The sequence below is a fragment of the Topomyia yanbarensis genome, chromosome 2 (genome assembly GCF_030247195.1).
Source record: "Topomyia yanbarensis strain Yona2022 chromosome 2, ASM3024719v1, whole genome shotgun sequence".
Taxonomy (NCBI): domain Eukaryota; kingdom Metazoa; phylum Arthropoda; class Insecta; order Diptera; family Culicidae; genus Topomyia; species Topomyia yanbarensis.
The window spans coordinates 198,136,739-198,164,229 of record NC_080671.1 but is presented as its reverse complement, the minus strand read 5'-3'; the positions used below and the strand labels follow the sequence as shown (position 1 = coordinate 198,164,229).

Here is a 27,491-nt window from a genome sequence, read left to right as displayed (position 1 = left end):
AGTAATTATTTATTAGTCGCGGTAGGATTGATTAAATTACTTTCGTTCTTTTGGGCTAAAATGCCATCTTCACAAACTGTATTTGATAAAATCAATACACTTATGATCAGTCCGAAATCGGGACTCTTCTGTACTTTACTCTCTTGGTGAAAAATTGTCTATGCAAATTTGAACTAAAAGAAGGCCCAACAAATTATGTTCAGCTTGGTCAACAGTGAGTTCGGTTGGACGATGCGATCGAGAACTTTTGAATGTTGATTGACATGGACAAACTTTCGCCTGTCAACGCTGTTACTTTACAGGGACACCTTAACAACGATACCACACAGCAGGGAAACCTAAAATTTATAATTTTCTTCTTGGTAACCGTTTTGCACGTCTCAGCTAGAGCATGTGCTGCTTCAGGTCGATCCTTCACGTTGTATTGGTGTAGACACCATCGAATGTTTCGTTGGAATATACTGACTGCTTGTACCATGCGGCTCAGTTGCTTCGGAGTAGTCGTCATTCGCACATTGCTTCTGCTTGTGAGCTCTAGCTAAACAAGATTTTCAACTTGTACAGAAATGCTATCTGCTTTTGTAATTTTTCCATATGTTGCCTGAGAAAAGCAGAAACGGAGAAAATACTTGATTTACTCTGAACTGTTTGCATGTATCACCAGTGTCAAACATATCTCTACGAATAGAGAAAACTTTGTTTGCGAATTGTATAAATGACAGAGGTTTCATTGCAGTGAAGAAATTTGTTTATTATTTAGTTGGATGTAATATATGTATTGGAAAAAAGCTGAAAGTGTGATTTTATAAATAATTCTAGCTCTTACAAAAACCTGCAAAGCAACTAGTGAATTGCGATAGTGAGTTGGTGGTAAAAATAAATTTCTATACCCTTATCACTTGGTGTCTGTTCATCGGTTTTCACTGATAGTATAGCTGTCGTTCATAGTCGATAAGATTTGAAGGCGCCTAGTATAACCAGGAAACCAATCATGCATTCTATGATGATAAAGGTAAGCATGATAACCTGTAAATCCTTAGCTATACAATATTCAAAGTTCTCTTGCCATTGGATTTATTTGCTTAAGATACCATGTAGTGCAAAGTAGACAGGGTTACACATCTGGTCTGGTTCAGTAACAACTATCTACATATTGTATACAGGTTGGAACCAATAACATGTATTGGAATGGTTATAAAAGTGCGGTGAAGTGGGCCAGATATATGTATTTAGTAACTTAAATTATTGAATAGTTAGAAAAGCATTCGAAATTTAATACAGTTTTCTCTGAGCCTTGTGGTATAAAGTCATCGTTATCCCTCGTCCTCTATTCATCTAGAACAATATTTAGATCTCATACTATGTCCAAATATTGCTCTAGAGGTATAATATTTGGACATGTTCATGTACTGTGTAATCAATCAAAATATCACCTTATGACACAGAGTCTTCGCCCAATTTACCAATCTTTGGTGATAATAGAAAAAAAGCTTAGGTTCTTACCACAACGAGTTAAGAATAAATATTTAGGAGCAACCATCTTTTGGTATTAAAGTTGCTTATTGTTGACGTGTTCAAGTCACCGGACATTATTGGCGTTGATCGTAGAGCAGTGGAAGAGGTAATTGTGCCTTTTAAACGGCTGCTGACAAGACAACGTATATGGCAGCTGGTAGAGAACGACGAGGTTGTCAACGAATTCATGTTTTGTAAACCTGGGGACTAGGTATGCTAAAGTCCCGTAGCGTACAGTCGCGTATAAAACTGGCTCTATAGGAATCGCTGATACTTCCTGTTGCTCTGCACGGCCATGAGGCATGGGTGTTGAAGGATTCAGATTTTCCAGTACTCGGTTTGTTCGAAGGAAAAGTTCTGCGTTCAGTCGGCGGCACAGTAAAACATAGAGAGTGGCGCAGATATGTACCAAGTATACGATTATGATGCTATTGGACGACTGATAAACATCGAAGACCACAGTAGGTTGGACATGTAGTACGAATGCTAGAAGAAAGATCAGCTAAAGTTATGTTCAGCAGAGAACCTTTAACTGCTCGTCAACTTGATCATGTGTTATCGTCGTGATATTTCCCCCTTTTTTAAATCTTGCGACCTCTCTTGTTTTCTTTTTCCCCTGTTTTTATTTTCTGCCGTTGTGTTGCTTTCTCTCCCGGGTGGGACGTTTGTTATATAGCGTCCTAGTGGAAATGACTACGTCATGTCATCTTTTGCTTGAAAATTATGAGACCTTAGCAACATATTTTTAAAAATATTTTGGAAAAGAAACATTGTCCAAAATTCATCAAATTTAACTTACAAATGATTTTGGAAATTATGGTCTTAAATCGTTAGTGTTACCGACGTAAATCTCAACCAATTTTGAACCCATAGAAGAAGTGCCTTTTCGTTTACGTCGAAAAATGTTTATTTGTAGTTGTTTTTAACAATATTTACATGGATCTGTTCTAAAACTACTGCTCTTGGAGGAAAAACGTCAATAGGTGTTTGATTAATTGGCATAAACTGTCAATTCCACGGACAATGTCAAAAATATATTTTGATCGAGTATACTTTGAAAACAGTGAAGCTCATTCAATTAAACCTAGATACTGACTCTTCTATTGCAGTATATTAAATGTAATTTAAATAAACTTGGCCTGGGCAGATTTCATAAAAACTATGCATGGGAGAATAACGTTAGCAATTCACTGATTACAAAAATATATTATCAAAAATCGTACATTTTCAATGGATTGATGATTCAGCGTATAGTAGCAGTTTTTGGGTCATTTTCTTCACTCATCCAACAAGCTCAAGTTTAGTGTCGGAGCACGTCCAAAACTTGACTGATAGCGCTTACTCACCAGAAACTTGATAATGGACCTTGGAATACCGTACCATTGACAAACTGTTTTGATGCCTTATCATGTCTGATTGCATACTAGCAATGGTCCATTATACATCAACTGAAAAATAAGTATGTTAGCAAGCGGAGTACATTACGTTTATATAGTTAGCAGGGACTACCTAGCAATCACATTTTTGACATCTCTCTATCAGAATGGTTGAGATTTGCTTCACACCCTATAATATACAGCAATCAAAATACCTCCGTCACGACCATGAATGCTGTTATTGGTACCTCTACCGCACGATAAACAGGATAAATATTACCAAAAATCGATGTGATTTTAGTATCCAACCAGGTTTCCGTAAAAACGTATACATCGTAGTCACCGTAAACAGCAGCCAAATTCCACTCTTATATTTTCTTCTCATTCCGCACATATTTCGTTCTCATTCCGCGAACGCTCTGGTAATATATCCGTAATTACCTATCGCGTGCCACATGCGCAGAACGTAACTGAAATTGGTTCGGGGGAGCAACAGACTCAGATGAAGTAAAAGAGATGTACTCGCCTGTGACGGTGACGTTACAGCACTCACCGTCCATATATAAGTGCCTTTAGATATTCATATCAACAGCTGCATCGGTGGGGAATAATGAGCAATGACGAAGTTTGATCGGAGCATAGTAAAGAGGCGGTACTTGCCTGAGAGAGTATCCTGCTCCATCTCCGAAATTAATATTAATGTAATAAGGTGACTTATTACATGCTGAGCGGGAGATACAAGGACTGTTTCGGGAGTATTAGGGGCTTCCAATATGCAAAGTGGGATGCGTTCCGAGAATGGATTAGTTAATGACAGTACAACCGGAACATCGGGCATTACTCCTAAAAATAAGTTTAAACTCCGAAAAAAAAATCTCGCTTGAGTTGGTCGATGACACTGTGTGCATTTATTGACCCTTCCTGGCCAGCCTCGAAAACTGCCCATATCGGCCATGAAAGACGTGCAAGGTTTGCAAAGCCGAAAAATCCCACTGAATATGGGGTGAAAAGTAGCATTACAAAATTCATAACATGAAAAATGTGCATACCTACTCGCAATATCATCGGCTAATCGGTAGTTGCAAATCACGGTGCTCATTTCGTCCCCGGCTACCTATCCTCACTCAATGCACAAGAAACTCCACACAAAACACACAATACAGAATAATTATTATGGTGCCGTTCAGCAACAGCAGGTCGGCGGATGGGACAAAATAAAACTGCTAATTATCGACAAAAAGCTGTTGATTTTGTTATCGATGGTACTATATTCGGTCAACAAATCACTTAATTGATCAAAGTCCACAAAACATAAATGCCAACGGTAAATAAAACATGTGCAAATAAGAGAGCGTTCAAAAACTGAACTTCACAAACACTGTGACGACATAACAGATTGGTAATGGTGGAGCCACCTAAATAAAAAAGAGATAAACTAGTGCCAACTTTTTACAACATAATTTGAACACTTATGCTTCTACGTAAAACTTTACGAAATAACCTTTGCAAACACGCAAATTGCACAATCTAAAGACTATTTGAAAATGCATGACTACTACCGATTCCTAGAGGTCGACGTGACCGAAAATAAAAGTCGCAAGGACAGAACATGCTTCATAAAACACTTTTTAAATATATTAGAATGCAGTGGCGTAACCAGAAATTTGGTTTGGAGGGGGTTCTGATGAAAATCGCAATTTTTTTGAAAAAATGCTGAAATTTAATATGAGTTTGATAAATTATTGAAAACTCAAAAACATAAGTAGTCTAACAGATGTCATTCCAGTCTACAAACAAGAAGGATCAACATGGAACAGTTTTCTAAACTCTATAGATTATTTTCTTGTATAATATGTCAATGAAGTCAAAAATTGCGATCTTTTAAACAGGAATAAATGATCTAAAAAATTTTCAACGTTCAAGATCACCTAATATAATCCTTGACTTTGCAGGTTTGACAACTTCGGGAAGTTATCAACATAAAACAGCGCCTGCTTTAATATAGAAATTTTAGTGATTAACTCTCATAGAGGTAATTATGGTGAATTAATTTTTCAAAAATATTAAGAGACATGGTGCCTTCAGCAAAATTTTTGATAATGTCATTTCAAACAATTTTGTTGAAAATGTGAAGGCTACATGAATTCAACATATAGGGATTTAAATGGACTGGGCCTGCTATATTTCTTCTTAGTGAAGAAAAATTTAGGTGAAAACTATTTTTTCTGCGCTACGGATAAAATTGTTTGAAACAATCATTGCGAGTTGAGAACACAAAACCTATAACTAAATTATGGACGGATGGAACTGAAACTTGCGTTTCGACTTCATCTCATCAGAATCCGACACTAACTTGGTGGGCGGACTAAGCTTGCGCCGAATTGATGCTAGCTCCTGAAAATGGAATCACTCTTTGTGTTTTTGAGTCCTTTTAATATCTGGGAATTATTTGTTTTATATCCAGTTCCCTTATTTTTTTTGTAAGCTTCAAAGGCACCTTGAACGCAATGTGAATTTATTATTTAATTACCGCAGAAGAGATTTATCAAATGCAGTTTCGAATGAATGTGATCGTGACCGTTAAACATTTATCGAGCATTAATTTTACTTTTCTTTATTAGTCAACCTCACAACTTGCAGTACTAGTACGTAGCACACAAAATTTTAGTACGCCATTCATTGCATCCTGCTAAGAGGCTATTCATATAGTTGATAATATGTATGTATGTAAAGCGAAAGTTTTAACTTTACGATTGACAGAATCGACACGATGTAAATATTGCATCACTACCAAAAAAACAAGACATGAAAACGAAATTAAATGTAACAAATTGATCTGAATATAAAAAGTTACCACATTGAAGCTTACTGAGCTTTTCGAAGAGTTCAGTGCCAACAATCTTATGGCGATTTCGCTTGAACCTGAAACTGAGTCAGGTTCTAACCCCAACTGCTGTCAGTTCATACATTTTGACAGCAGTTGGGGTTAGGAACTGACTCAGTTTCGCTTCAAACGAAAACCACATTATTAAGCATATAGGTAAGTGCATACACCTTACGCTGATTCTTTGTCAAATCTGCGACTCTTCGCATTCTTATGCAGATAAGCTCTTCTTCATTATGAGACAGACCCTCGATTGTATTGCGAATGTTTCACAGTTCCTGCTGTTCCGCGGTTACCCTCTCTCCTCTTCGCGTTTTAAATATTATCTACATGGTTGAATGTGCCAAAGATATCTAGAGAAAATTTTCAATAGGACGTAAGTAACAATGAGAGATTCTCTTTGAGGTCTTTCTCTTCTGTTCATTACTCGGCCATTTCAACATTTACTACTCTACTCTTTGCATAATATTGTAGTAAAAACCGTCGGCTTTCGATATGTACTGGAAAATTAGTACAAAGTGTTGTAATGACGTCGTAATAAACGAAAGAGAAAGTAAACAAAGAGAGGCTCTCAATGTTACTTACGTCCTATTGAAAATTTTCTCTAGATATACTTGGGAAACTAACCGAACTTTTCCGGTTTGGTTCCGTACATGTAAGTTTTTTGTTACTCAGTTTACAATAAACGATTTCTTACAATTGTTTTCGATCCGTATCCTGGACCACGTCAATGACAGTGAAGCGACAATCAGGATGTTGGACTGAAAACTTTTTTGGCGTTAAAAAACGTCTGTTTTCATTTTAGAATTATTTCTGAGTCAATTAAATATAGTAGTTAAGCGGTCAATCATGCACCATAAACATCTACATGCACCATAAACATCATTCATACACCATAAACATCTAATAATACTATAATCATATGACTATTAATTTTTTTTCTATAGGAAGGCTACATTACCTTCACCTCAATACACAGTTTGGATTTCGACGTGTGGATACTGTTATAAACAGTAAATACCGCGCCGTAATCATATACTCGTTATCGGCATCCCATAGCACGTAATCTTTAAAACAAGTACCTATACGGAAATTTCCGTCTAATGATGTGGTGAATATGAGCTTAGCTTATTCCGTTGCACGTGAGTTGTATAGACGCTTTACTGCGCACTCAAAATGGTAACGACTACAACTTTTGAGAAGCATCGGCGAGACTGTAGATTATTGGTGTTCAATATATGACTCGCTGGCTGATGTTATGTAAAACAGAAAACATGATTTTCAATTCATATGTTCACATATTTGCTGAGTCGTATATGTTCAAGCTTGCAATATATACTGCTATGATATTTCTACATAATGCCCAATATTAAATATATGTGAATCATAGTTATATGCATTTAAATGCTTGTTGCTTGAATGTAAACCGTTGTTTTCTGTGCTCTAAAGTTTAGACAGCTGGAAATATATGTTTCTATTTGATTTGTGTCTAGGATTATGATAGTGCTAGACAGCTGTTTTGCACGTTTTATTTTTCTTCGACGTGGAATTTAAATATTTACCAGTCAGTAGTTAGTAGTGATTCACCGATTGTGTACTCCCAACATTCGCGTTCTTAACTATCGCTACAGAGTTGAATGTTTTAAAGATGTTTTTTTTATTATAGAGGTTTTAACCTTGGGGTTATTCGCCTCTTTTCGGGTTAGAGAAATCTCTTGGAAAAATCTTTTGGAAAAATCTTGTTGGGAATCGAACCCAGGTGAGCTGCGTACAAGGCACTCGATTTACCAACTACGCTATGCCCGGCCCCCGTTAAAGATGTCTTTGGGAAATTAACCGGGCTTTTCCGGTTTGGTTCTGTACATGTTTATTTTTGTTATACATACCTGATATTGTGTATATACTCCGTAGAGTGTATTTGTTTTGCAACTTAATTCTCACCACTGTTCCATATGATGGTCACACCTTGAAAAAAAATTGTATTTATTTTTGTTCGTGGACGATTTTGTTAGTTCTATTAAGTGTAGTATTTTTGTTGCATAATTCTAAATAAATATCATAGGATTTAGATAGGTCATCGCCCTCCTCTTGCAAAAATATGTGTACACTGGTTATGCTACGATGATAGCTATGCGACGAGGCGGTATGTGTTTGTTTTTGGTTGAGGTGGAAGGCGGCCATCGTAGTTGAGACAGTTAAGGACCACGGTAACAACCAAACGTTCAGACAATTGTTGTTTTGTCGGGACAGTTTCTCACCACCGCAACAAACGTAAAGCGCGTGTGCGAAGGTAGATTCCCGTTGAAAGTGCCGGCCCATGGTCCAGTGTTCAGTGTTTTGTGGTGTTCGGTCGCCGGATAACAGAAGCTGATTGCCAAGGAGCCGCTTGCTTCCCCGGCTAAATAAAAAGGACCAAGAGGCACCAGTGCCATTCTCACTGTGGAGGATCAGTTGATCGAGCCAAGCTTTCCTCCACAGTTAACTGTCAAGGAGTACGGAGCAGGGCGGATAAAGGTTCTTCCTGGGAATCGTTTCCGGGATCGTTTATGGCGAGTAGGGAGGTTCCCCCAAAGGAGCCAAGCTCACCTCCCTTGCTAAACGCAAAGGACCGCTGTCGGAGCAGCTAACGATATACCGGGAGAATTCGGCCGTTGTCGTCCCGGTCGGTCGGACGAAACCATCCATTTACCGCCACCAGCAGTAGAAGCAATTCGACGTGTGTAGTAGAAGAGAGAGGGTGAATAAACACGGTAAAATTTATTTTGTTGTTTGTTTACTTTTCTTGTTTGTGTTATGAAAATACGAAATTCAATTGGAAGCACCTTGGACGCCCTGTTAAATAGGAAACCCATACTTCCACAGTCTTCAATAAATTACTTCACAATTGCTTTGGATCCCTATCCTAAAACATGTCAATAACAGTGAAGCGACAATCTGGATGTTGGACTGAAAACTTTTTTGACGTTAAACAAACGTCTCTTTTATTTCCGGCTTATTTATGTGTCAATTGAATAAAAGAGTTAGGTTGTCCTTTGTCTACCACAAACATCTGCATAGCTAACAAAACTAGAATCGTGATCGTTTATTTTATTCTAAGAAGGCTACAGCCTTCATTTATTACACAGTTTGAAATTCGATGAATGGATACTGTTATAAACAGTAAATAACTCCGCTGTAAGCATATACTCTTTATCGACTACCAATAGCACGCAATCTTCAAAACAAGTTCCTACACGGAAATTTCCGTCTAATGAAGTGGTGAATAGGAGCGTAGATTATTCCGTTGCGCCTGAGTTGTATAGACGATTTACTGCGCACTCAAAAGTGGCAACGACTATAACATTTTAGAAGCATCAGCGACTCTCGACTGTAGATTATTGGTGTTTCTATATATGACTCGCTGGCTGATGTTATGTAAAACAGAAAACATGATTTTCAATTTGGCTGAATAACCTGTAGTTATACCGAAACATGTTTACATATTTACTGAGTAGGTTAAGTGCAAGGTTGCAATAAATCATGTTTACATAATGCCTAATATTAAATATACGAATATAAATCATATAGCGTTTTCGTTTTTTCTTGGTGCTACACCAGTGTAGTGCAAAGAAAGAGTAGATACAGAACACTAGATTAGGATTGTCGCTGGTGTCAGGGTGGCCAGATAGAATTCCTTAATATCGGTAAGGTCACTAAAAGTTTATCGGTAGTTATCGGTAGGCCGGGTTGTTGTACCAAAAACGTAGTGTTGACATAGAATTGTGAAATACTGAAAACACAGATCTCAGACCAAATCCAACCCAAAAAGGAATGTTGAGTAGGATGTGTCCAAAATCAATAAATGTCGGTAGTTTTCGGTAGGGATAACAAAATATCGGTAGTTTTCCCTTGGTCTTCTGGGAATCGGTAGGGATGACCAAAATCGGTAGGACTACCGATAAATCGGTAGGTCTGGCCACCCTGGCTGGTGTTCCCATTGTTTTCGCCTCGGAACATGTTTGTTTTGCTTCCGGTATATATCTGTCAAAGTATCGAAAGTCTCTCTAGTAAAAGTCTTTGGTCCGCGCTTTTGGTACACGCAGAAAAATATGGCCAGCTTTTAACCACAAACCGTTTAGTTGAACTTCAAATTGAGTTTGCCTATTTTTCATTTCAATCTCGTTTATTATGCTGTGATTTTTATGCATTCCAGACCGAAAACGTCCAATGCATAAAATTTGCAACAGAATAAACGAGAGGCAAACAGAAAAATGATGTGATATCTGCTATGTAACAAATTTCTATGTGGCATACTATTATAATTTCATTAATTTTCCCATGATATCTATGCGTGACAGTTAATTTTTATCTGCCACTACAAATTGCAAAAAATATGTGTGAAATCAATATATTCAATATAACGAATTTTCTCGGTGTAAATTTTCGACTGTTATTGTTATGAAATGAAAGAGTTTGTATATACCGCACAAGGAAATGAAAATTTATCAAAATTCAGTACAAGTTTAGACAATTTGTGCATTCTAATTAGTGAAAACACATTAGCCAAGAATAGCCATTGTTTTGCTGGCTAATAGAAACAAAAATGATTAGTCGCTATGAAACGACGATAGAGGATTATTTTTTTGCTTTTTTTATCTGGCCCATTTGACAGGTATATCCCGGAACCAAAACAATGATGTTCTTACCACTGATGCCAGCGACAATCCTAATCTAGTGTTCTGTATCTACTAAAGAAAGAGATAGACTGATTACACCCAAGTTTGAATGCACCGACTACACCGGTGTAGTGCACTGTAAAAAACGAAAATGCCAATAGTTACATGAATTTTAACACTTGTTTCTATAATATAAACCTTTGTTTTAGGTATCGGAAGTGACAGTTTGTTATTGACAACCTATTAAATTTATTAAATAGGTAGATAATAATATGTAATCTGTTTGTTCTCACTAGGGTAATATTCTCACGGAACAATTCCAAGAGGTAAGATATACATACAAGTGTTATAATGTTATAGTTAGTTACTTTCATTTAATTCAGTTTTAGGGAAACATGGGGAGATTTGACCAAGCGCGAGATCGAGGGTCAAGCATTAGCAGGTTTGAGTGCGTCGTATTGAAAATACCAACGTATTTTGAATATAATTAAAGTAATAAAAATACTTCTGTTGTACTTAATGAGGTACTTAACTTAATTACTGTCGATGTGTACGTACTTAAAGTATTTAAAGTACATCTTGATGGTAATTGAAGGATTTTGCGTATTTAAAGTACGAATGCGCTGTGCTTAAAATCGTTTCAGTAATTAATGTACAAAGAATTGGACGCGTACTTTTTTAAATCTTTACGATACTTAATTTACTTTATGGTGTTTAATGGTACTTAAAGTATTTAATTGTGTTAGACTTTTGGCACTGCGTGGTATTGAAGATTTAGTGTTTCCCCTCGCGCGATATTCTACAATTGGTCATGCCATTTGAGCCAGACGCTACATTTGGCCCTACCGTGTTCTATTTGGTTCTCAAAAATTACTTAAAAATATTGGTTTTGATTCCTTCAGGTAATTTTAAAAATTTGGAATGAAAAATCCTTTCATCATAGAAAATATTCCGTAATTTATAATTTGCGTTAAGTGATGTAATTTTCTATCAAACTTTATATTAACGGAACATTGCAATAGTTATTACTAAAATTTGCATTTTATATTTTTACTGGTACCGATGGATTTCAAAAGTAAATGAAAAATGATTACAACATTATTTCTTCTGATTTTTTCAAAATTCTCTTGATTATATATCCCCGAAGTGGAGAAACGGCTAGAAAAACGATCGCAGTGAAACTTTTATAAATTTTGAAGAAGCGCATCAAAAAATCATGAATGCGCACAAACCTTTGGCCATTACATTACAAGAAGTTTTGATGGATTGAAAATTGCTCTAGAGATTTAAGCAAGTTTAGCTTAAAACCTGATCAAGTCTCCTCATGTTTCCCTGTATATGCAAAATATAACATACTAATCTGAATGCCGAAGTTGCGCACTAATTTTTAATTCAGCTTAATTAGCATTGCTGAAATATCAGTAAAACACATACACACAGACAGTTTCTTATCTCGTCGATCTGACACATATGCATACCCTCAAGTTTGAATGTGTTTAGATGCGACAAGATTGAAAATCGGTTAATATTACGAAATCAAAAAACAATTTTCCTGCGACCAGTATTTTTACCACACAAAATGTACTGTAAGTGTGCAAAGCTAATGTTCACATGCTGTACATTTTAAGGGTAAAACACTTGTCACGGGAAAATAGAATTTACATTTCGTAATATTAACCGATTGTCAATTTTGCGGCATCCAAACACATCTACAACCTTAGAGTTATCCAAGAGTGTTGTTTAGGATCTGTTGGAGAGTTTTAGCAATTTAAATCTAAAGGTGTAATTCTATTTTTTGCTATTCAAATCTAAAGGTTCAGCAAATCCGTTGGTTTTTATAAATATCGACAAAATAAAAATTCATGTGTTGAACTTTAGCAAATCAGTTTTGCTAATGCAGTTTCATTTTTTTATGAATCAAAATATATTAATTTTATGATTCCATTGCCGCCGGTTTTCGATCGGTGAGATAATTGGCGATCTAACGTGGGTAATGCAGGTGTAGGTCGTCAACTTCTCACAAGTCTCCTATCTCATGCCTCCACGCGAGTCTAAGGCAGTTGATAACATTTGGTCTTTAGAACGGCGACGACTGGGTGCTATCAGTCTAGGCGTGAAAACACCACCGTCAAAATGAATAGTTGATCGGAGATCATGTCAAATGCGACTTTTATCTGTTTAGTATCGCTGATCACGGGTCGATAGATACTGAACATAAATTCGCCTCGTATGTATTTATGAATCTAAATTCAAACTCCATTTTTTTCTAACATGTCCGTGGATTAGGTTATCAATACCTTGTATTTCCCAGAAATGTTATTATCGCTCATATAAGATGTATTTCACTACAATCCGATATGAAGGAATATTAGGAAATATTTTCCTTAATGTATAACATTCCGCGCTATCATAACTATTTGCCTATATTACCCAAGTATTACCAATTTCGATCCAATAAATATATACCATATGGGAGAAAGAACGAAAACTGTTGCAACAAATAGTGATCAAGTCAATTACGCAGATAAGATAAGCTTTTCTACACACAAAAAATATGAATTTTTTCGTTGACGTAATTGCAAGCATGACAGAGTTTTTTTCGCGAAATGACGAAATATAACCGTGCTCCGTCTAATTTTACATAAAACATATACATTACATGCGCAATGACATAAAATTACACTTGCTGCCATTCAGAATAAATTTGTAATTTATTTATCAGCAGAACGAAAACTTGTCAGTCACATAAACTTTGTATCAAGTCAAGGAAAAACGCTATATGTGGAGTAAAATTACGTGATTTACGAAATTCAACGTCATGTAAAATTAAAATCAAATTCAAAAGTAAGTCATTTTTGATGCTCGTATATGTCAGGGTCAGGAGACGTAAATTTACACGATTTTTTTTCTAGGTGTGTTGGCAATACACCCACGGTCGGCTGTTTGGAGTTCAAATTGCCATTGTTTAGAGCACACTGATGTGCTATCTTATGACAAGCGCCATTTAGCACATTTCGAGAAAAACCAGTTTTTAAAATTTGAGATTGTATGTCTTGAAGCTTATAAATGGTAGAAACAATTCAGAGAATTCAATTCTGTATTTTTGCTTACAGTATTGCCAAATATTTAAATTTTAAAGCTTAAACTGCATTTTTCTTACATTTCGTGCATTTTTATTGTAAAAGTAATTATGCCATTGTGCTTCTCAGATAATTTTACACAGAAAAACATCTAATACATCAAGATAACATGAGCTAATCTCCCAACATAGTCATTTGAAGCAAAAACTACAAGGGGCAGCCCTATGGGATTGCACGAGCTGTAGACGTAAGACTTTACTACTTAATGTAAAACATTTATTTTCTTAGTACATTTATGGTAATAATAAATCAAATATATTTCTTACGTATGGTTTAATCACAACCAATCAACATCGAATATTACATATTGAACCAAACCTTCTTGGTTATCAGGTCATTTCATTTGTAGTAGGTGATCGAATCCGATTTAACTTATTTGAGAAGATCTGAAGAAAGAAGACAGAAAACTGTGACCGAACTAATATCTGGAACTAAATATTTATAGCATAAGATTAGCTTGTAAGACTTTTCGATTATGTGTGGTCAAAAAATCCGGACCAGTGAAGAAAAATCAAATTTTAGACAATATAATCACATTTCATGTATAGACCAAGCCTTCTAGTTATATTTTGCAATTATTGTAACTTTTTCGCATACAAATGTAGCGAAGGCAAAGGTCTAAATCATATATCGAAACTTTAAATATACAAGAATCGAAAACAATTTTATATATGGACTAAGATGCATTTTTTGCAACGGTTTTTCAAGTGGCAGTGTATTCATTCATAAATAGGCTTTGTAGTATGTACCTATTAGTAGAATCAAAATACTATAGGCTGAGTGAATCACGTTAGAGGAACATGAATCAATGAATTTTTCGAACGTAAATAATAAACTTTCGTTGAGCAATTTAGTAACACATTAGATCCACCTACCTACACATTCGCCTTGAACATTGAACCCAAGCCCACAAAGCAAAATGAATCAACGCTGATGATGATGGGTAGAGCGAAAGAGACAACTAATACCACGCCACTATGTTAACCGTGTTTGCAAATGGAGCTCGCATGTACAAACGTACACAAAATGTACGAATAATTATACATAAAAGTGTGCTGGAAACGAGCACAACACAAATAAAGCATAGTATTTGAATGGACAAGCTCAGTCGCGTGTTGGACAGCACTGGGTAGCGTACATCCAGAGCCAGTATAACGAACTTCTAACTCAGCTAAACTGGCTGTGAAAACCCACAGCGCAGTGATCTGCTCCGCCTGTCGTTCAACAGGCAACTGAGTTTGTCCGTGTAAATGCGCGATATTTTGACTAGGTTGTACATTATTGAAATTTTCAATGCCATGATATCAAAAATCTTTAGGTTTATCTATTGGGATCTATTCTTAGAAGTATTTCGGGACGATATGCGCAAAAAATTTGAAAATTTATCGTGAGATGGCTGAATTATATGCGTTTCAAATTGGACCACTTTTCGTTACATACCATTTTTGTAGGATTTGCAACGTGCACCCCCATATCGAAAACAAAGACGTAGTTCTACGTCAAAAACTCCAAATTTCTCAGCGCGTTTCTCGTTATATCTCAGTAATCAAGCAGAATGTCAAAATTCTAAAAACGTCACTTTGTAGAGATTGTTTAGACAAGCAATGTGGCATATACTACACAAATGGCGTATGTCATAAGATAGCACAACAACAACGATATAGGATACTCTCCCAAGTAACAATTGAAGTTTTATAGCACGCTACAAGTGCAATCTAAGTTTTATCACTGGCTATAAAACTATCATAAAACCTCAATTGTTACTAGGGCTCGGTAACATGTACTCAAAGTAAAAAACCTCAAACACTTAACACTCTTTTTCGAGTGATTTTGTACTCGAAGACTAACTACATAATAAACTATGCTTTACAGATCGCATCGATTACCTAGAATCCTAGATCTTTTGTCCTTTTCAGGGGAGGCGGGGTCTGGGTTAAGGGTAAAGGCGTTAAGGCGTAAAAAAACTCTTTTTTGTTAATTTTAGGTTCAGGTGAAGCGAATTGATCAAAACTTTTTTTACATTGTAATGTATTATTTCAAAAATATTCTGTAATTTTTTTATGCAAAAATTTCGACAAGCGACGCGGTGACAAAGCTTTTTGTAGAACGTCTCTGAAGAAACGATTTGCGGTTTTAGCTGCCATTCAAAAACTACTTAACCGATTTATTTCAAACTTTGCATACACATTCTATGTAAAAAATACCTAGCCCCTAAGTTGAGTTTTCAAGATAATTTTTCAATTAAGGGGGTTTTATTCATAAAATGGTAGAATTTTTCATGCAAAATGGCAATTTTTAATTCAAATGAGTAAAAAAAACCCTTAATTGAAAAAATATTCCAAAAACTCAACGTAAGGATTAGGCATTTTTATATATAATGTGTATGCAAAGTTTGAACTAAATCGGTTAAGTAGTTTGTGGATATCTTTGCATAGAAAAATTATAGAATGTTATTGAAATGATACATTATAATGTGCAAAAGTTTTGATCAATTCGCTTCTCTCGAATTTCTAAAAAAAATGCAAAGCAAAAGTGTTTTTTTACGCTGAAACTCTTACCCTTCCTTAAACCTTCTATGCCGTGTTTTTCCGTTAAGTAGGTGAAGTATCAACACTTCCCGTCTACCCTATCCTTTATCCTTCCCCGTGTACGATGGAGATAACTCCGATTGGCAATGGTAGCTTATCATGCTGGCTATCATGCCATGGGTCGAATTAGTATCACTTCCAACTTACCATTTCCTAAGCAACTCTTACCAGCAGCCAAACATGATGAAGTCAATGTGCAATCCGCCAAAATCATAGTCACATAAAATCGCCGATATAGTGCTCACAAATCATGGATGGAAGGGTGCCGTCACCTTGTCATGTGGGGCTCTTACATGGTTGATTTTCTATCCGTAGAAATTCGTCGGAACATAATGGAAAATAAAAACAACCGATTTCTTCAACTCGCTTTACTTATGAACCAGGCTTAACGAGCATTTAAACTTGATTTAAAAGTAAAGTTTGGGCGCAGAAATTAGCTTCAAGAGGTTACACCACCGCATAATTTAAAAAATCCATTTTTTATTGGTGTAAAATGTGCTTTAGGATCTTGAAAATGATATAGCAAACATTGAAAACTTTAACCGCGTTTTTCTCGAAACCTGACCGGAAACGTAACTCGAACAAACGATTTTTGATCGTTTTGAAATTTTTACCTACAACATATTCAAAATTGATTTCTCCAGCGACGTACGATGATTTTATTTTTTTTATTCGTTAATTCTTTTTAATCAACAATTTTGTGTAATTTTTATGACATATTCAGCGTTTTTTATCTAAAAAGAGCGCAATTTAGCGAAAAAACGAAATATTGAAAAAAATGCGTCGCTATGTTAAAAGGAAATAAAAAAAATAGTTTTAAGCTCTAGGTTAAAAATTACGGGAGAACTAGTTTAAACTTTCCGGCCGTGGACCCTTTCTAAAAAAGGCGTCAACGAGAAAAAATTTCACGGCCGCCATCTTGTGACAAAATTACTCGAAAATTATTTTTTTGTGCTTTATAACTAGTATTATAAATCCCATTTGACAAGATCTCGATTTACCTCTTTATTGCGCCTAGAAACATTTCTGAAATAAGCCTATATGTTGTATTTTTTCTCAACACTAATATTTTTCTCAACATTAATACTTTTCTTGCATGTTCTCCGAAAGAAGAATGTTTACTTTGCACGATAGGTAGCCATCGATAGGTAGATTTGGCTTCACTCTGTGCGAGTCTTTATAACATAAACAACGCCTTTGGTAAACACGAATGTCTAGATGATTGTATCCACTGAGGTAGAAGAAGAGAAGGATTGGGTCAGAGTAAACTGGGTAGCTACTGCATTATCTTCTGAATTTTACGCTCAGATAGGGGTCAAGGCGGATACGCGCCAGTCTGGTGGGCTGGCTGATGATGGTTCAGAAGGCTCCGGGAAAGAAACAAGTGAAACATATGGAAGTGGAAGCTGACAGATTAGAGCAGACAAAACCCCAATAGGGAAGACACCGGGGGGATGGTATTAGAATGCAACAAAATCCAGAGAAGCACCCAAACTACAACTAAATTGCTATGTAATGCCCGTCAATTCAGTCTGATATCCTGCAAATATTTTCAACTTGGAACATCAGATATTCGATGTATCTCGTGATCGCCTGTGAAATCCGATGGAAACATCCACCGGCTGGTGTAGAATCAGAATGACAATGTATGCACCGAGCTTTGGATAGCCTTGAAAAGAAGTCTTTCAAACTATGGAACTCTTGTTGGCCACCTGAACTATGTTTTTGGGAAGACCAGACTGCGCTAACTCAAAGAAGCTTGTGCCTTGACGGGATGCGGAAGTTTCAAGCAGTAAAGCACCCGTAAGTGGTCCAATGAAGGGCATCTTACAACGGACTTCTGATCAAAGCAATCCTGCACCAACGTTAAATACGGAATGCAACGCGAGGCGGGGCTCGGAAACTCCCTGTAGACCAAAATAGGCAAATCAAAGTGTTGTACGGCAAGAGTACAGTAATATACAGGACCGAATAAGGCCACTTGAACGTCAAACACACAGGCCACGACCAGCTGTCAGCATAATAATGGTGTCGAGGAATTGACCCCAAAAATCGACGACCAGAAAATGCATCCTGTGAACTTTCATCATTCACAATGTGTAACGTATCTTTGATACAGGAAAAAATATAAAATCTTTAGTTTACATATCTCCTGAGGTAGTATATTCTTAGGACCAATTTTGGTAACCGGAGCAATTATATTCGCTGCCATTACAAAATTCATTCATGATAACAATGTATTATACGAAGGAAATAAAGCTATATTTATAATACAATTAGGAACGGAGTACTAAGCAGTATTCAAATAACAGAATAGATAAAGATTTGGCACGCTTTCGTCTAATCTAATATGAAGGGCGGGTTAAATAGACGTTATGTTCACCATTGTAACTATACTCACACAAAACACATGATTATGAGGAAAACCAACTTGCGTTTATTTCGTCCATAACAAGGAACAGTCAAAGAGAACTGAGGGAAAGATCCTATCTCTAGCTGGTCTGGAAAATGACTTACAGACTAGGATCATTACTGTTCATTGAAACCGCTGTCATCTAATAAAGAGGTCTGTATGTTGCGTTGCTCTTTGGTGGAAAGAAAATTTGCAATCTTTAGAAAGGAAGCTAGACGTCTGTTCAATAAAACATTGGTATCTGATTAGACCACATGAGCGCTCTTACCAAATACAATGCTGAGTTGAGATAGGCAAAAAATCGTTTCACTAACAGGACTTTTGAGCAGGGGGATGTCACTCCTGTCATCCGCTATGGAGATATACAGACTTTGACAGTAGTCAACATATGATGGACCTAGTCGCATCTAGGCCCATGTCGCCCGTGCAATAGCATTGGGTTGTTTTGATTTTAACAAAGACAGATGTTTCACTAACAGGACAAAATGGCTGCCTAGCAGGGGCTGCTTTTGAGGCATCTTATCTGACAGATTTTCGCGTCATCGCTTATAAAATAGACTGTCAGCTGTTCCGACTGGCGGGTTTGGATAGTCTGTCCTTGAGATTTGACGTGTTTCATAAAAAACAAGAGTTTTTACAAACATTCCTTGACATAAATATCTTGATTGACAGTGCCAGTGACCACGCAAAATTCGCTGTTCGACCAATATGTGGTTTTTAGTTCTATTGATGCATCGATATCATTGCTTTCAATCACAAAGTCGAGGAAATGATTTTTTTCATTTAAAGAAAGTCTGCGAGAATCGGACTGATTATACCTAAACTCTGGCAAGACAAAGTACACGGTAGCTGATAAAGACATTCCAAGCGATGTTGGCTATGTGCTGGAAATTGATAGCGAATCCTAGACCTTATACCCTTCCAAACCACCAACTCCGCGACACCTACGGAAGAGTCTGATGAATCGTCGTCCTTCCGTTAAGTAGGTGGAGCATCAACACTTCCCGTCTACCTTATCCTTTATCCTTCCCCGTGAACAATGTAGATGGGGGCGGCCAGCTACGATGGCTATCATGTTGTTGAGGTTTTAATATGGGTCGGATTGGTATGAATTCCTACTTACCATTTCCTAAGCAACTCTTATTAGATAATCAGCAGTCAAACATGAGGAAGTCAGTGTGCAATCCGCCAAAATCATCGTCACAACACAACGCAACGCATGAAACCAACAATTCAGGATGAACTGCATCAATGTTCCGGAAAAAAACATATTAACCCCCTGGTAGTCGCGGCATTATCTGCACTCAGTGCGCGACTTCCGGAGGGATAGTTATGGTCTGGTACTGCAGCCCGTTGACCATAAAGTTGATTTCTGTCTCATTAAAAAATATGATGACACCACTGACGGATATTCCAAAACACGAGGTGCTCTTTTGTGGGTGTAACTAGGTCTCAAGAACTCTTTGATGACTGCTCTCGCACTAGAAATAACAATTTTTTTAAATAATTTCGTCGTCAGCGTCGCACTTTTAGTTCATGTGGGTAGTAAGATAAGGTGAGAGGATCATTACTGGGCATTTGACAAATTTTTGCAATACACACGCTTGTAAAGGACGAGCACAAAATTATTGCGACACATTCAACAGGGCATAAGTTTTTTACCATTGGGTAAAAATCAACAAAATTTTGCACACTTTCTCATTGATGTGTATTGTTTACATGCTGTCAAACTCGAAGTCGTGTTTTTCGATTCAACGAAAATGGAGGTGAACCAACGCGAGTCGAGAGAACAAATTCTTTCCAAACACCTGGAATTTCCTGACCTGTCGCACCGGTAGTTGGGAAAATGTTGAACATTCACCATTCAACCGTCTCCAGAGTGTTGAAGCGGTTCCAGGAGCGGTTGACGTTGGACCACGGCAAAGGAGCTGGAAGAAAACCGGGACCGGAGAACAAAAAGAAGGAGGGAAAGGTGAAGCGGATGATTAAAGCAAATGCCAACGTCTCAAACTGTGATTTGGCTAAAAAGATCGGCATGTCGCAGAGCTACGTCCAGAATGCAAAGAAGAGAGCTGGACTACATACATACAAGGTACAGAACTTCCCAAACCGCGATGAGCGGCAACAATCGACGGCTAAAACTCGGGCATGGAAGCTCTACGAGAAGATGCTGACAAAATATGGCTGCTGTGTGATGGACGACGAAACGTATATAAAAGCCGATTTTAAGCAAATTCCGGGGTTGGAGTTTTACACCGGCAAGAGCAAGTTCTACGTGGGCGACAAATTTAAGAAGAAGAAAATGTCGAAGTTCGCCTCCAAATATCTCATTTGGCAGGCCATCTGCTCTTGCGGACTGAGGAGTGAGCCTTTCGTGACAAAGGGCACAGTAAATGGCGAGATCTACAAATCTGAGTGCCTCGAGAAGCGCCTTTTGCCGTTCTTGCAGCAGCACGACGAAGCTCCGCTATTTTGGCCGGATTTGGCATCATGCCACTATTCTAAAAGTGTCCTGGATTGGTATGAGGCCAATTCTGTCCATTTTGTTCCAAAGGACATGAATCCGCCAAACTGTCCGGAGCTGCGCCCAGTGGAGCAGTACTGGATAATGATGAAGCGGGAACTTCGGAAGAACAAAAAGACAGTCAAAGACCAGAAGGACAGGTTAAGAAAATGGAAAAAAAACTGAGAAACTGGTACCGTATGCCACTGTAAAGACTTTGATGGAGGGCATCAAGCGAAAATGCGTTCAATTTTACACTCAAGGCTCCATCGATTAACTTTTCTTTTGATTTTTGAAGTAAATATATGTATAGAACTACCCTAAAATTTTGGTTTGATTTTAAACATTATAAGAATTGGCATGACATTTTCGGTGTCACAATAATTTCGTGTTCGCCCTTTATTACATTCCCGCAAATCACTTGTAGTGCGTCCGGACAATTGGAGTCGTGGTAGTTCGAAAGTTTCAAACGGGTGTACTGTGTGCTCGAGACACATGTGCGGCTGATTTGAAATGTTAGGATTTGTTGCAAAGTTTCGAGTGGGTAATTACCCAGTCGGTTATGTTCAAGTGGGTAGTACTACCTATACTATCCACATTATACGCTGACACTCCAAATCCATTAAGCCAGAGCTGGGTTACGTTGGTGAATACAATTTTGCGGTATAAAGCTGATCTTCGGCCAACTCATCAAAAGCCCATTACGCAAACGCGCGGCTTTGTCCAGGGGCTAGTGACTTCAATTCTTGTATCAACTGGACCTTGTATGAAATAAGACCAAGATGTTTTCTTAAAATTTTTCATGTCGTAGATGGAAAGAGGTGCAATTGCTGCGCGCATATTCGGACAGGGGTAACAAAAGAATAAACCATAAACTTTCATATTGTTGAACGTGTTTTTATAATAGCCAGGTGAATGGCTATTTTTTCCATGTGTTGTACTTGAACCATTTGGCATACATATGTAAAATTCTAATATGATGAAACGTTACTTCTCATTTCTGAGTGTATTTAATATTACAAAGTTTTGTCGTTTTTTATTCACACATAAAGAATACTTTATCGCAAAGGTCTAAGAAATATTACAATTAATAAACAAGTGGGTCACCTATCGTTATTCCCTCCTATTAACGATGTGACAAGAGACACTTTCATGGTTGTTTTAAAAGATTCGTTATTCCTAATTATTGGATAATGACCTACACGTATTGTAAAATAAATGAATCTTTTCGTCAATATTGATATCGTTTTTTCATATTGGATTATGGATTATGCCGTCCTGTATCTTTGACTAGAATTTCAACAAAATATCAATTGCAATTTACGGGAGCATTAAATCATGAACTTGAGGATTAGTTTTTGGAAATAATTTCAGGGATCTTCGCGAAAAGAACGAGATTTTTGCAATTAAGTTTTGTAGAACAAATTTGGAAATTTAATATAGAATAGATACACAAGCTATATGTACACAACCTTGCCGTTCTAAGATAGCTGTCACGTTTAGCCATTAAAGTTTTACGCGACGCTCAACGAAGCAATATCATCAGACTGTTTGGTTTAGGTAGCGCACTGCATCGCGCCATTTTTCGGGTTTTGCTTCATGTGTTTAGCCCTAATAATTAAGTGATCCAGACTTACAACAAATTAGTTTAAACGCGAGTTTAACATGATTTCCAAATTTGTTTTATACTGCATAAAGCTTAGACCACTGTATTTCTTATAGTGTTCAGGTTAAAAAAAAACAAAAAAAAAATCAATAATGTATGTGTTCCCAATGATTTGAGCGAATACCTAAATTGCCCATGATCGCATATCAGTCCCATAAATATAGGAAATTCTATAGAAAACGGGACAACTATGCGATCATGGGTAGTAAATAGAGTTAAGTGTACCCCTTCTCCCCTATACATCGAGGGTACTAATTGGCGATTCGTGACTCGATAACACACGATTGTCACATATTGTATCGCATTATTTCCCGTTATTGACACATCAATCGCAATCAATGCGGATTGCTGTCGTATTGGACAATAGGTGCTAGTAGAATTCGTAAATCGAAGCTATTTATTAACCAAATATTTCGATATATTTTTTTTATAAAATTTGTTATATTTTTTATAAACAGTGCATATAGAACACGAGATTGGGATTGCTGCTAGTACTTCTGATGAACACCTGTTTAGTTACTTCTGGCGTACTGCTAAGTTTCTTAGAATCTCTGTTAATTAGTAATCTGTGTCAGTGCCACATAAATATGTAGAGTAGGAGTACACTAGAAGTTAGATCGAAATTTTGTACGACTAAATAATTTATTCATTCTTACTTACTGTCTTAATCTAAGGCCATTATGTCCTTTGCTGTGGGTAGAGGTAGAGATTTCGGAGTGAAAAAAGCACTTTTTTGCATTTTTTAGAAATTTGGGTGAAGCGAATTGATCAAAACTTTTGTACTTTATAATGTATCATTTCAATAACATTCTGTAATTTTCCTCGACAAGCGACTCGGTGATGAAGCTGTTTGTAGAACATCTCTGGAAAAAACATGATTTGCGGAATTAACTTCATTCAAAAATTACTTAACTTTAGTTTGCATACACAATCTATGTATAAAATATCTAATCCCTACGTTTTCGAGATAATTTTTCAATTAAGGGTTTTTTTTTCGTGTATAATGATGATATGACTAATGTTTAAAACCTTATTTTGCTCCATTTTCATTAAAAAAATTAAATGTGTACAAAAACATTAAAAAAAATATATGTTTGTAGAACATCTCTGGAAAAAACATGATTTGCGGTATTAACTGTCACTTTTGGTAAATCAAGATTGAACATGAAATATAAACCTTTATAAGGCTGTGGCAACTATTTTCGTTTCGTTCATAACACAGGAATATGAAGTGAGAAATGTTCCAATCATATGAAATCTACTTGTTAGGAGTCTGGCAACTCTTGTTATTACTTTTTATTGAGATACAGTGAAAAATGTCAGATTGGTGAAGAGTTTTTTGAAAAAAAAAAATCGACGATTTCCTTTTGGACAATAAAATTAGCTCGATTTTGAAAAAAATACTCTAGACCCTATAAGTTGGTAATGTAAATTTGTTAAAACAACTATTTTTAATCCGAAAATTTAGTTTAAGAGTGGTAAAAATTGAAAGGAAAAAAAAATAAAATTAATAAATGTGAGTCTGTAATATGTGGTCTCATTTTTCAACTCATCCTCAGAATCCAGGGATTATTTACTGTTAATCAGGTAATAACCAGTAACCCACCTTAATTTCTGTCTGAATTTCTGATCCAGCTTGATTTGTCTTGATATTTGACCAATCTCGTCGGAAATACATCAAATATTACGAAGACTGATATTTTCTAACGGGCGGCAGCTATTATATTTTCAAAACAGTTTTTATTACAAAATAAATGTAAATATGTTCTAAACTAAGTGAAAGAGCCGTGTTTCTATTAATATAACATTCATTAATAGCCTCAAACTCTGGGCCTTATAAAGGGATAAAGAACTAAAAATGACGAAAATCGCCCCCACAGGGGTATGTTCAAAAACACGTAACATGCATCCAATAACCTTGTTTTGGAGTGTCAATAAGTCCTACAATGAAAAACAGCAAGCCGATAAAAATGCTGTTCAAGAAATACTTTTTCATTGAGCATTAAGAATTAGACAACCTCGGGTCGTCAAACGGTGGGATAACAAAATTCTCACAAGTTTCCTATCTCATGCCTCCACGCGAGTCTAAGTCTATTGATGACATTTGGTCCTTAGACCGGCGACGACTGGGTGCTATCAGCCTTCTGCCGATAGTAGCAGAATAAGAGGGTGCGAACAGATCTAGTCGAGAAACCATTGCCGTAAAAATGAATAGTTGATAGGAAATTAGCCCTAATAACACTTTAATCTGACTAGTATCGATGATCACGGGTCAATACGTATTGAAAATTCGCCGCGTCTGTTTTTATGAACCTAATTTCAAGCTCCGTTATTGCTAACAAGCCCGTGCATCAGGTTAACAATCCTTTGTATATCCCTTCAGTGTTCGTTATTATCACTCGTATACTTGTATTCCACAAACAATCCGTTATGGAAAATAAGAAATACTTTCCTTGATTTATAACATCTCGCGCTATTTTTGCCTGTATAATGTGTTATCACTAGGTAGTTTTCAAGCCAATAAATATATCGTAGAGAATAAGTAGCGAATTCTGTCCAAATACTGTTGCAATAAAGAGTGATCCGGCCCATTACGCAGATCAGATTAGCTTTTCTAGGCAATACTCCCACGGTCGGCTGTGTGGAGTTCAAATTGCTTTTGTTTAGGGAACATAATATACTCTCGGTAGCCGGCTGCCCAGAGTTTAAAAAGAACCAAAAACTAAACAAGATCTTCTCTTTTTAGAGTGATCGTGCACTCGAAGACTAACTAAACAACTACCTAATAAAATATTCTTTAGAGGTCGCATCGCTTGCTTGGAGCGAATCCTAGACCTGATACTCTTCCAAACTACCAACTCCGCGACACCTATGGAAGAGTCTGATGAATCGTCGTCCTTCCGTTAAGTAGGTGGAGCATCAACACCTTCTGTCTATCTGATCCTTTATCCTTCCCCGTGAACGATGGAGATGGGGGCGGCCGGCAATGATGGCTATCATGCTGTTGAGGTTTTAATATGGGTCGGATTGGTATGAATTCCTACTTACCATTTCCTAAGCAACTCTTATTAGATAATCAGCAGTCAAACATGATGAAGTCAGTGTGCAATCCGCCAAAATCATCGTCACAACGCAACGCAACGCAACGCAACGCAACGCAACGAGCATTAAGAATTAGACAACCTCGTTTTAGTGTTTTTTTAAAGTACTTTGAATTTTGTTCTGGAGTGCAAAGGCATTTCCGTCAAAACACGAATGGGTCTGTTACATTCAATGGCCATGTCAGTTCATCCATCTTTGATGAGATATTATTCCAATCATAACTAAACAAATTATCGATTGAAGTGAACTGTCAAACTAGTACGCTAATAAACATCAGCTTTGAATTAAAATAAAATCCCAAAATAAGAGTCAATAAAAATGTGCATATATGTGCACCAATTACCAAACACTAAAAAAACGTGCAAAAGTACGAGCACTAATAATTGCATTACATTTACAGGTTAATTTCACGTAATCTATATCCTCTTATCTAATGATTTGGTTAGTATATCATACTTTTTCAAGAGAATTTAAGCTACAATGTTTTTTGCATATAGTTTATGTTTCAGATTTATCGCCTACTACGATTACTTGCAAGCATTTTCTTAAACCTATATCCAATTTTTATATTTGTGTTGAACCAGCGTACTCCTCTGTAGAACAAATTCCTGGCCAATAACCAAAATTTTTTTCTTGATTTTTTATTTCGTTATATTTTTTTACATACCTAAAAGTCTACTGTATAACATGGCAAAGTTAGGAGTATGTCGAAAACTGTTAAAAAATTTTTTGCATGGATACGGTGATATTTTCAGGTGCTTTATAATCATTTTCATAATATATCCAGCAATATCGCTTTCTAGTAATGATGACAGTATTAAATAAGACAATATTATTACAAACGTAGTTGAGCACAATTATTTGTTTAACTTCAGCCTAAAACTAAATGAAAATAGTAGTGTTGCTGTGCATTGCACCAACTTTAAAAAATACGTTTTTTGTAATATACAAAAGGTTACTCAAAAACACCCATAATAAATAATCGTTACCAATACATTGGCGTAGCCAGGGTGTGGTTTTGTGGTTTAACATCCCCTACCCTCAAAACTCATAATAATTCTATTGAAGAAAAAATTAATTGAAGCTGATTAATTTAATTAAATATTACAATTATAAATTTGAAAGTACATTGTCTGATTATTACATTGAAAATCTATTGTTTTAGACGCCATGAAGACCTTTAAAAAATTATGGAAATGGGATCTCTTAGTCGGGATTCCATCATTCTAAAATCATATCAATATCAAATAAAATACCTGCATGAAGACTCATGTAGAAACTGATTCTGTGAAGCTCTGAAACTAATTATAACACCTTAGATTTTAAATATGGATTTGATAATGTGTTGAAAGACGAAAAGTCAATATCATTAATAACGAGAAAAATTTTCGGAAATTAGTTATGGAATTTGCGCTCTGATTTCACCTCATCAGAAACCGATACTAACTTGGTGACGGGACTAAATTAACTCCGGATTGACACTACCTCCAAAAATAAAAACATTATTTGTGTTTCTGTCCTGCGTGATATCCAACAAAAGAAGGAGTTATGATTAAGCTTATTAGAATTAATGAAACTTGGTTTGGCTTAGCAAGCCAATGTATATGTACTATGCTATATTTTTCCTTAGTGGAGAAAAATTTAGGTAA

The 27,491-nt window shown here is 36.5% G+C and overlaps 1 protein-coding gene across 4 annotated transcripts in view; it reads left to right on the top strand.

Moving 5' to 3' along the window:
- The first annotated feature begins 500 nt into the window (after positions 1–500).
- The window catches only part of LOC131682625 (choline/ethanolamine kinase), a 60,325-nt gene continuing 33,334 nt past the window's right edge, over positions 501–27,491 (top strand). For 3 of the 4 annotated variants that reach the window (XM_058964271.1, XM_058964267.1, XM_058964272.1), the window contains exons 1-2: positions 501–1,012; positions 10,727–10,756. In XM_058964271.1, the coding sequence (XP_058820254.1) occupies positions 992–1,012; positions 10,727–10,756 (51 nt within the window). In that variant the 5' untranslated portion in view covers positions 501–991. The remainder of the gene's footprint in view (positions 1,013–10,726; positions 10,757–27,491) is intronic. The other variant, XM_058964268.1, reaches the window with a different exon arrangement.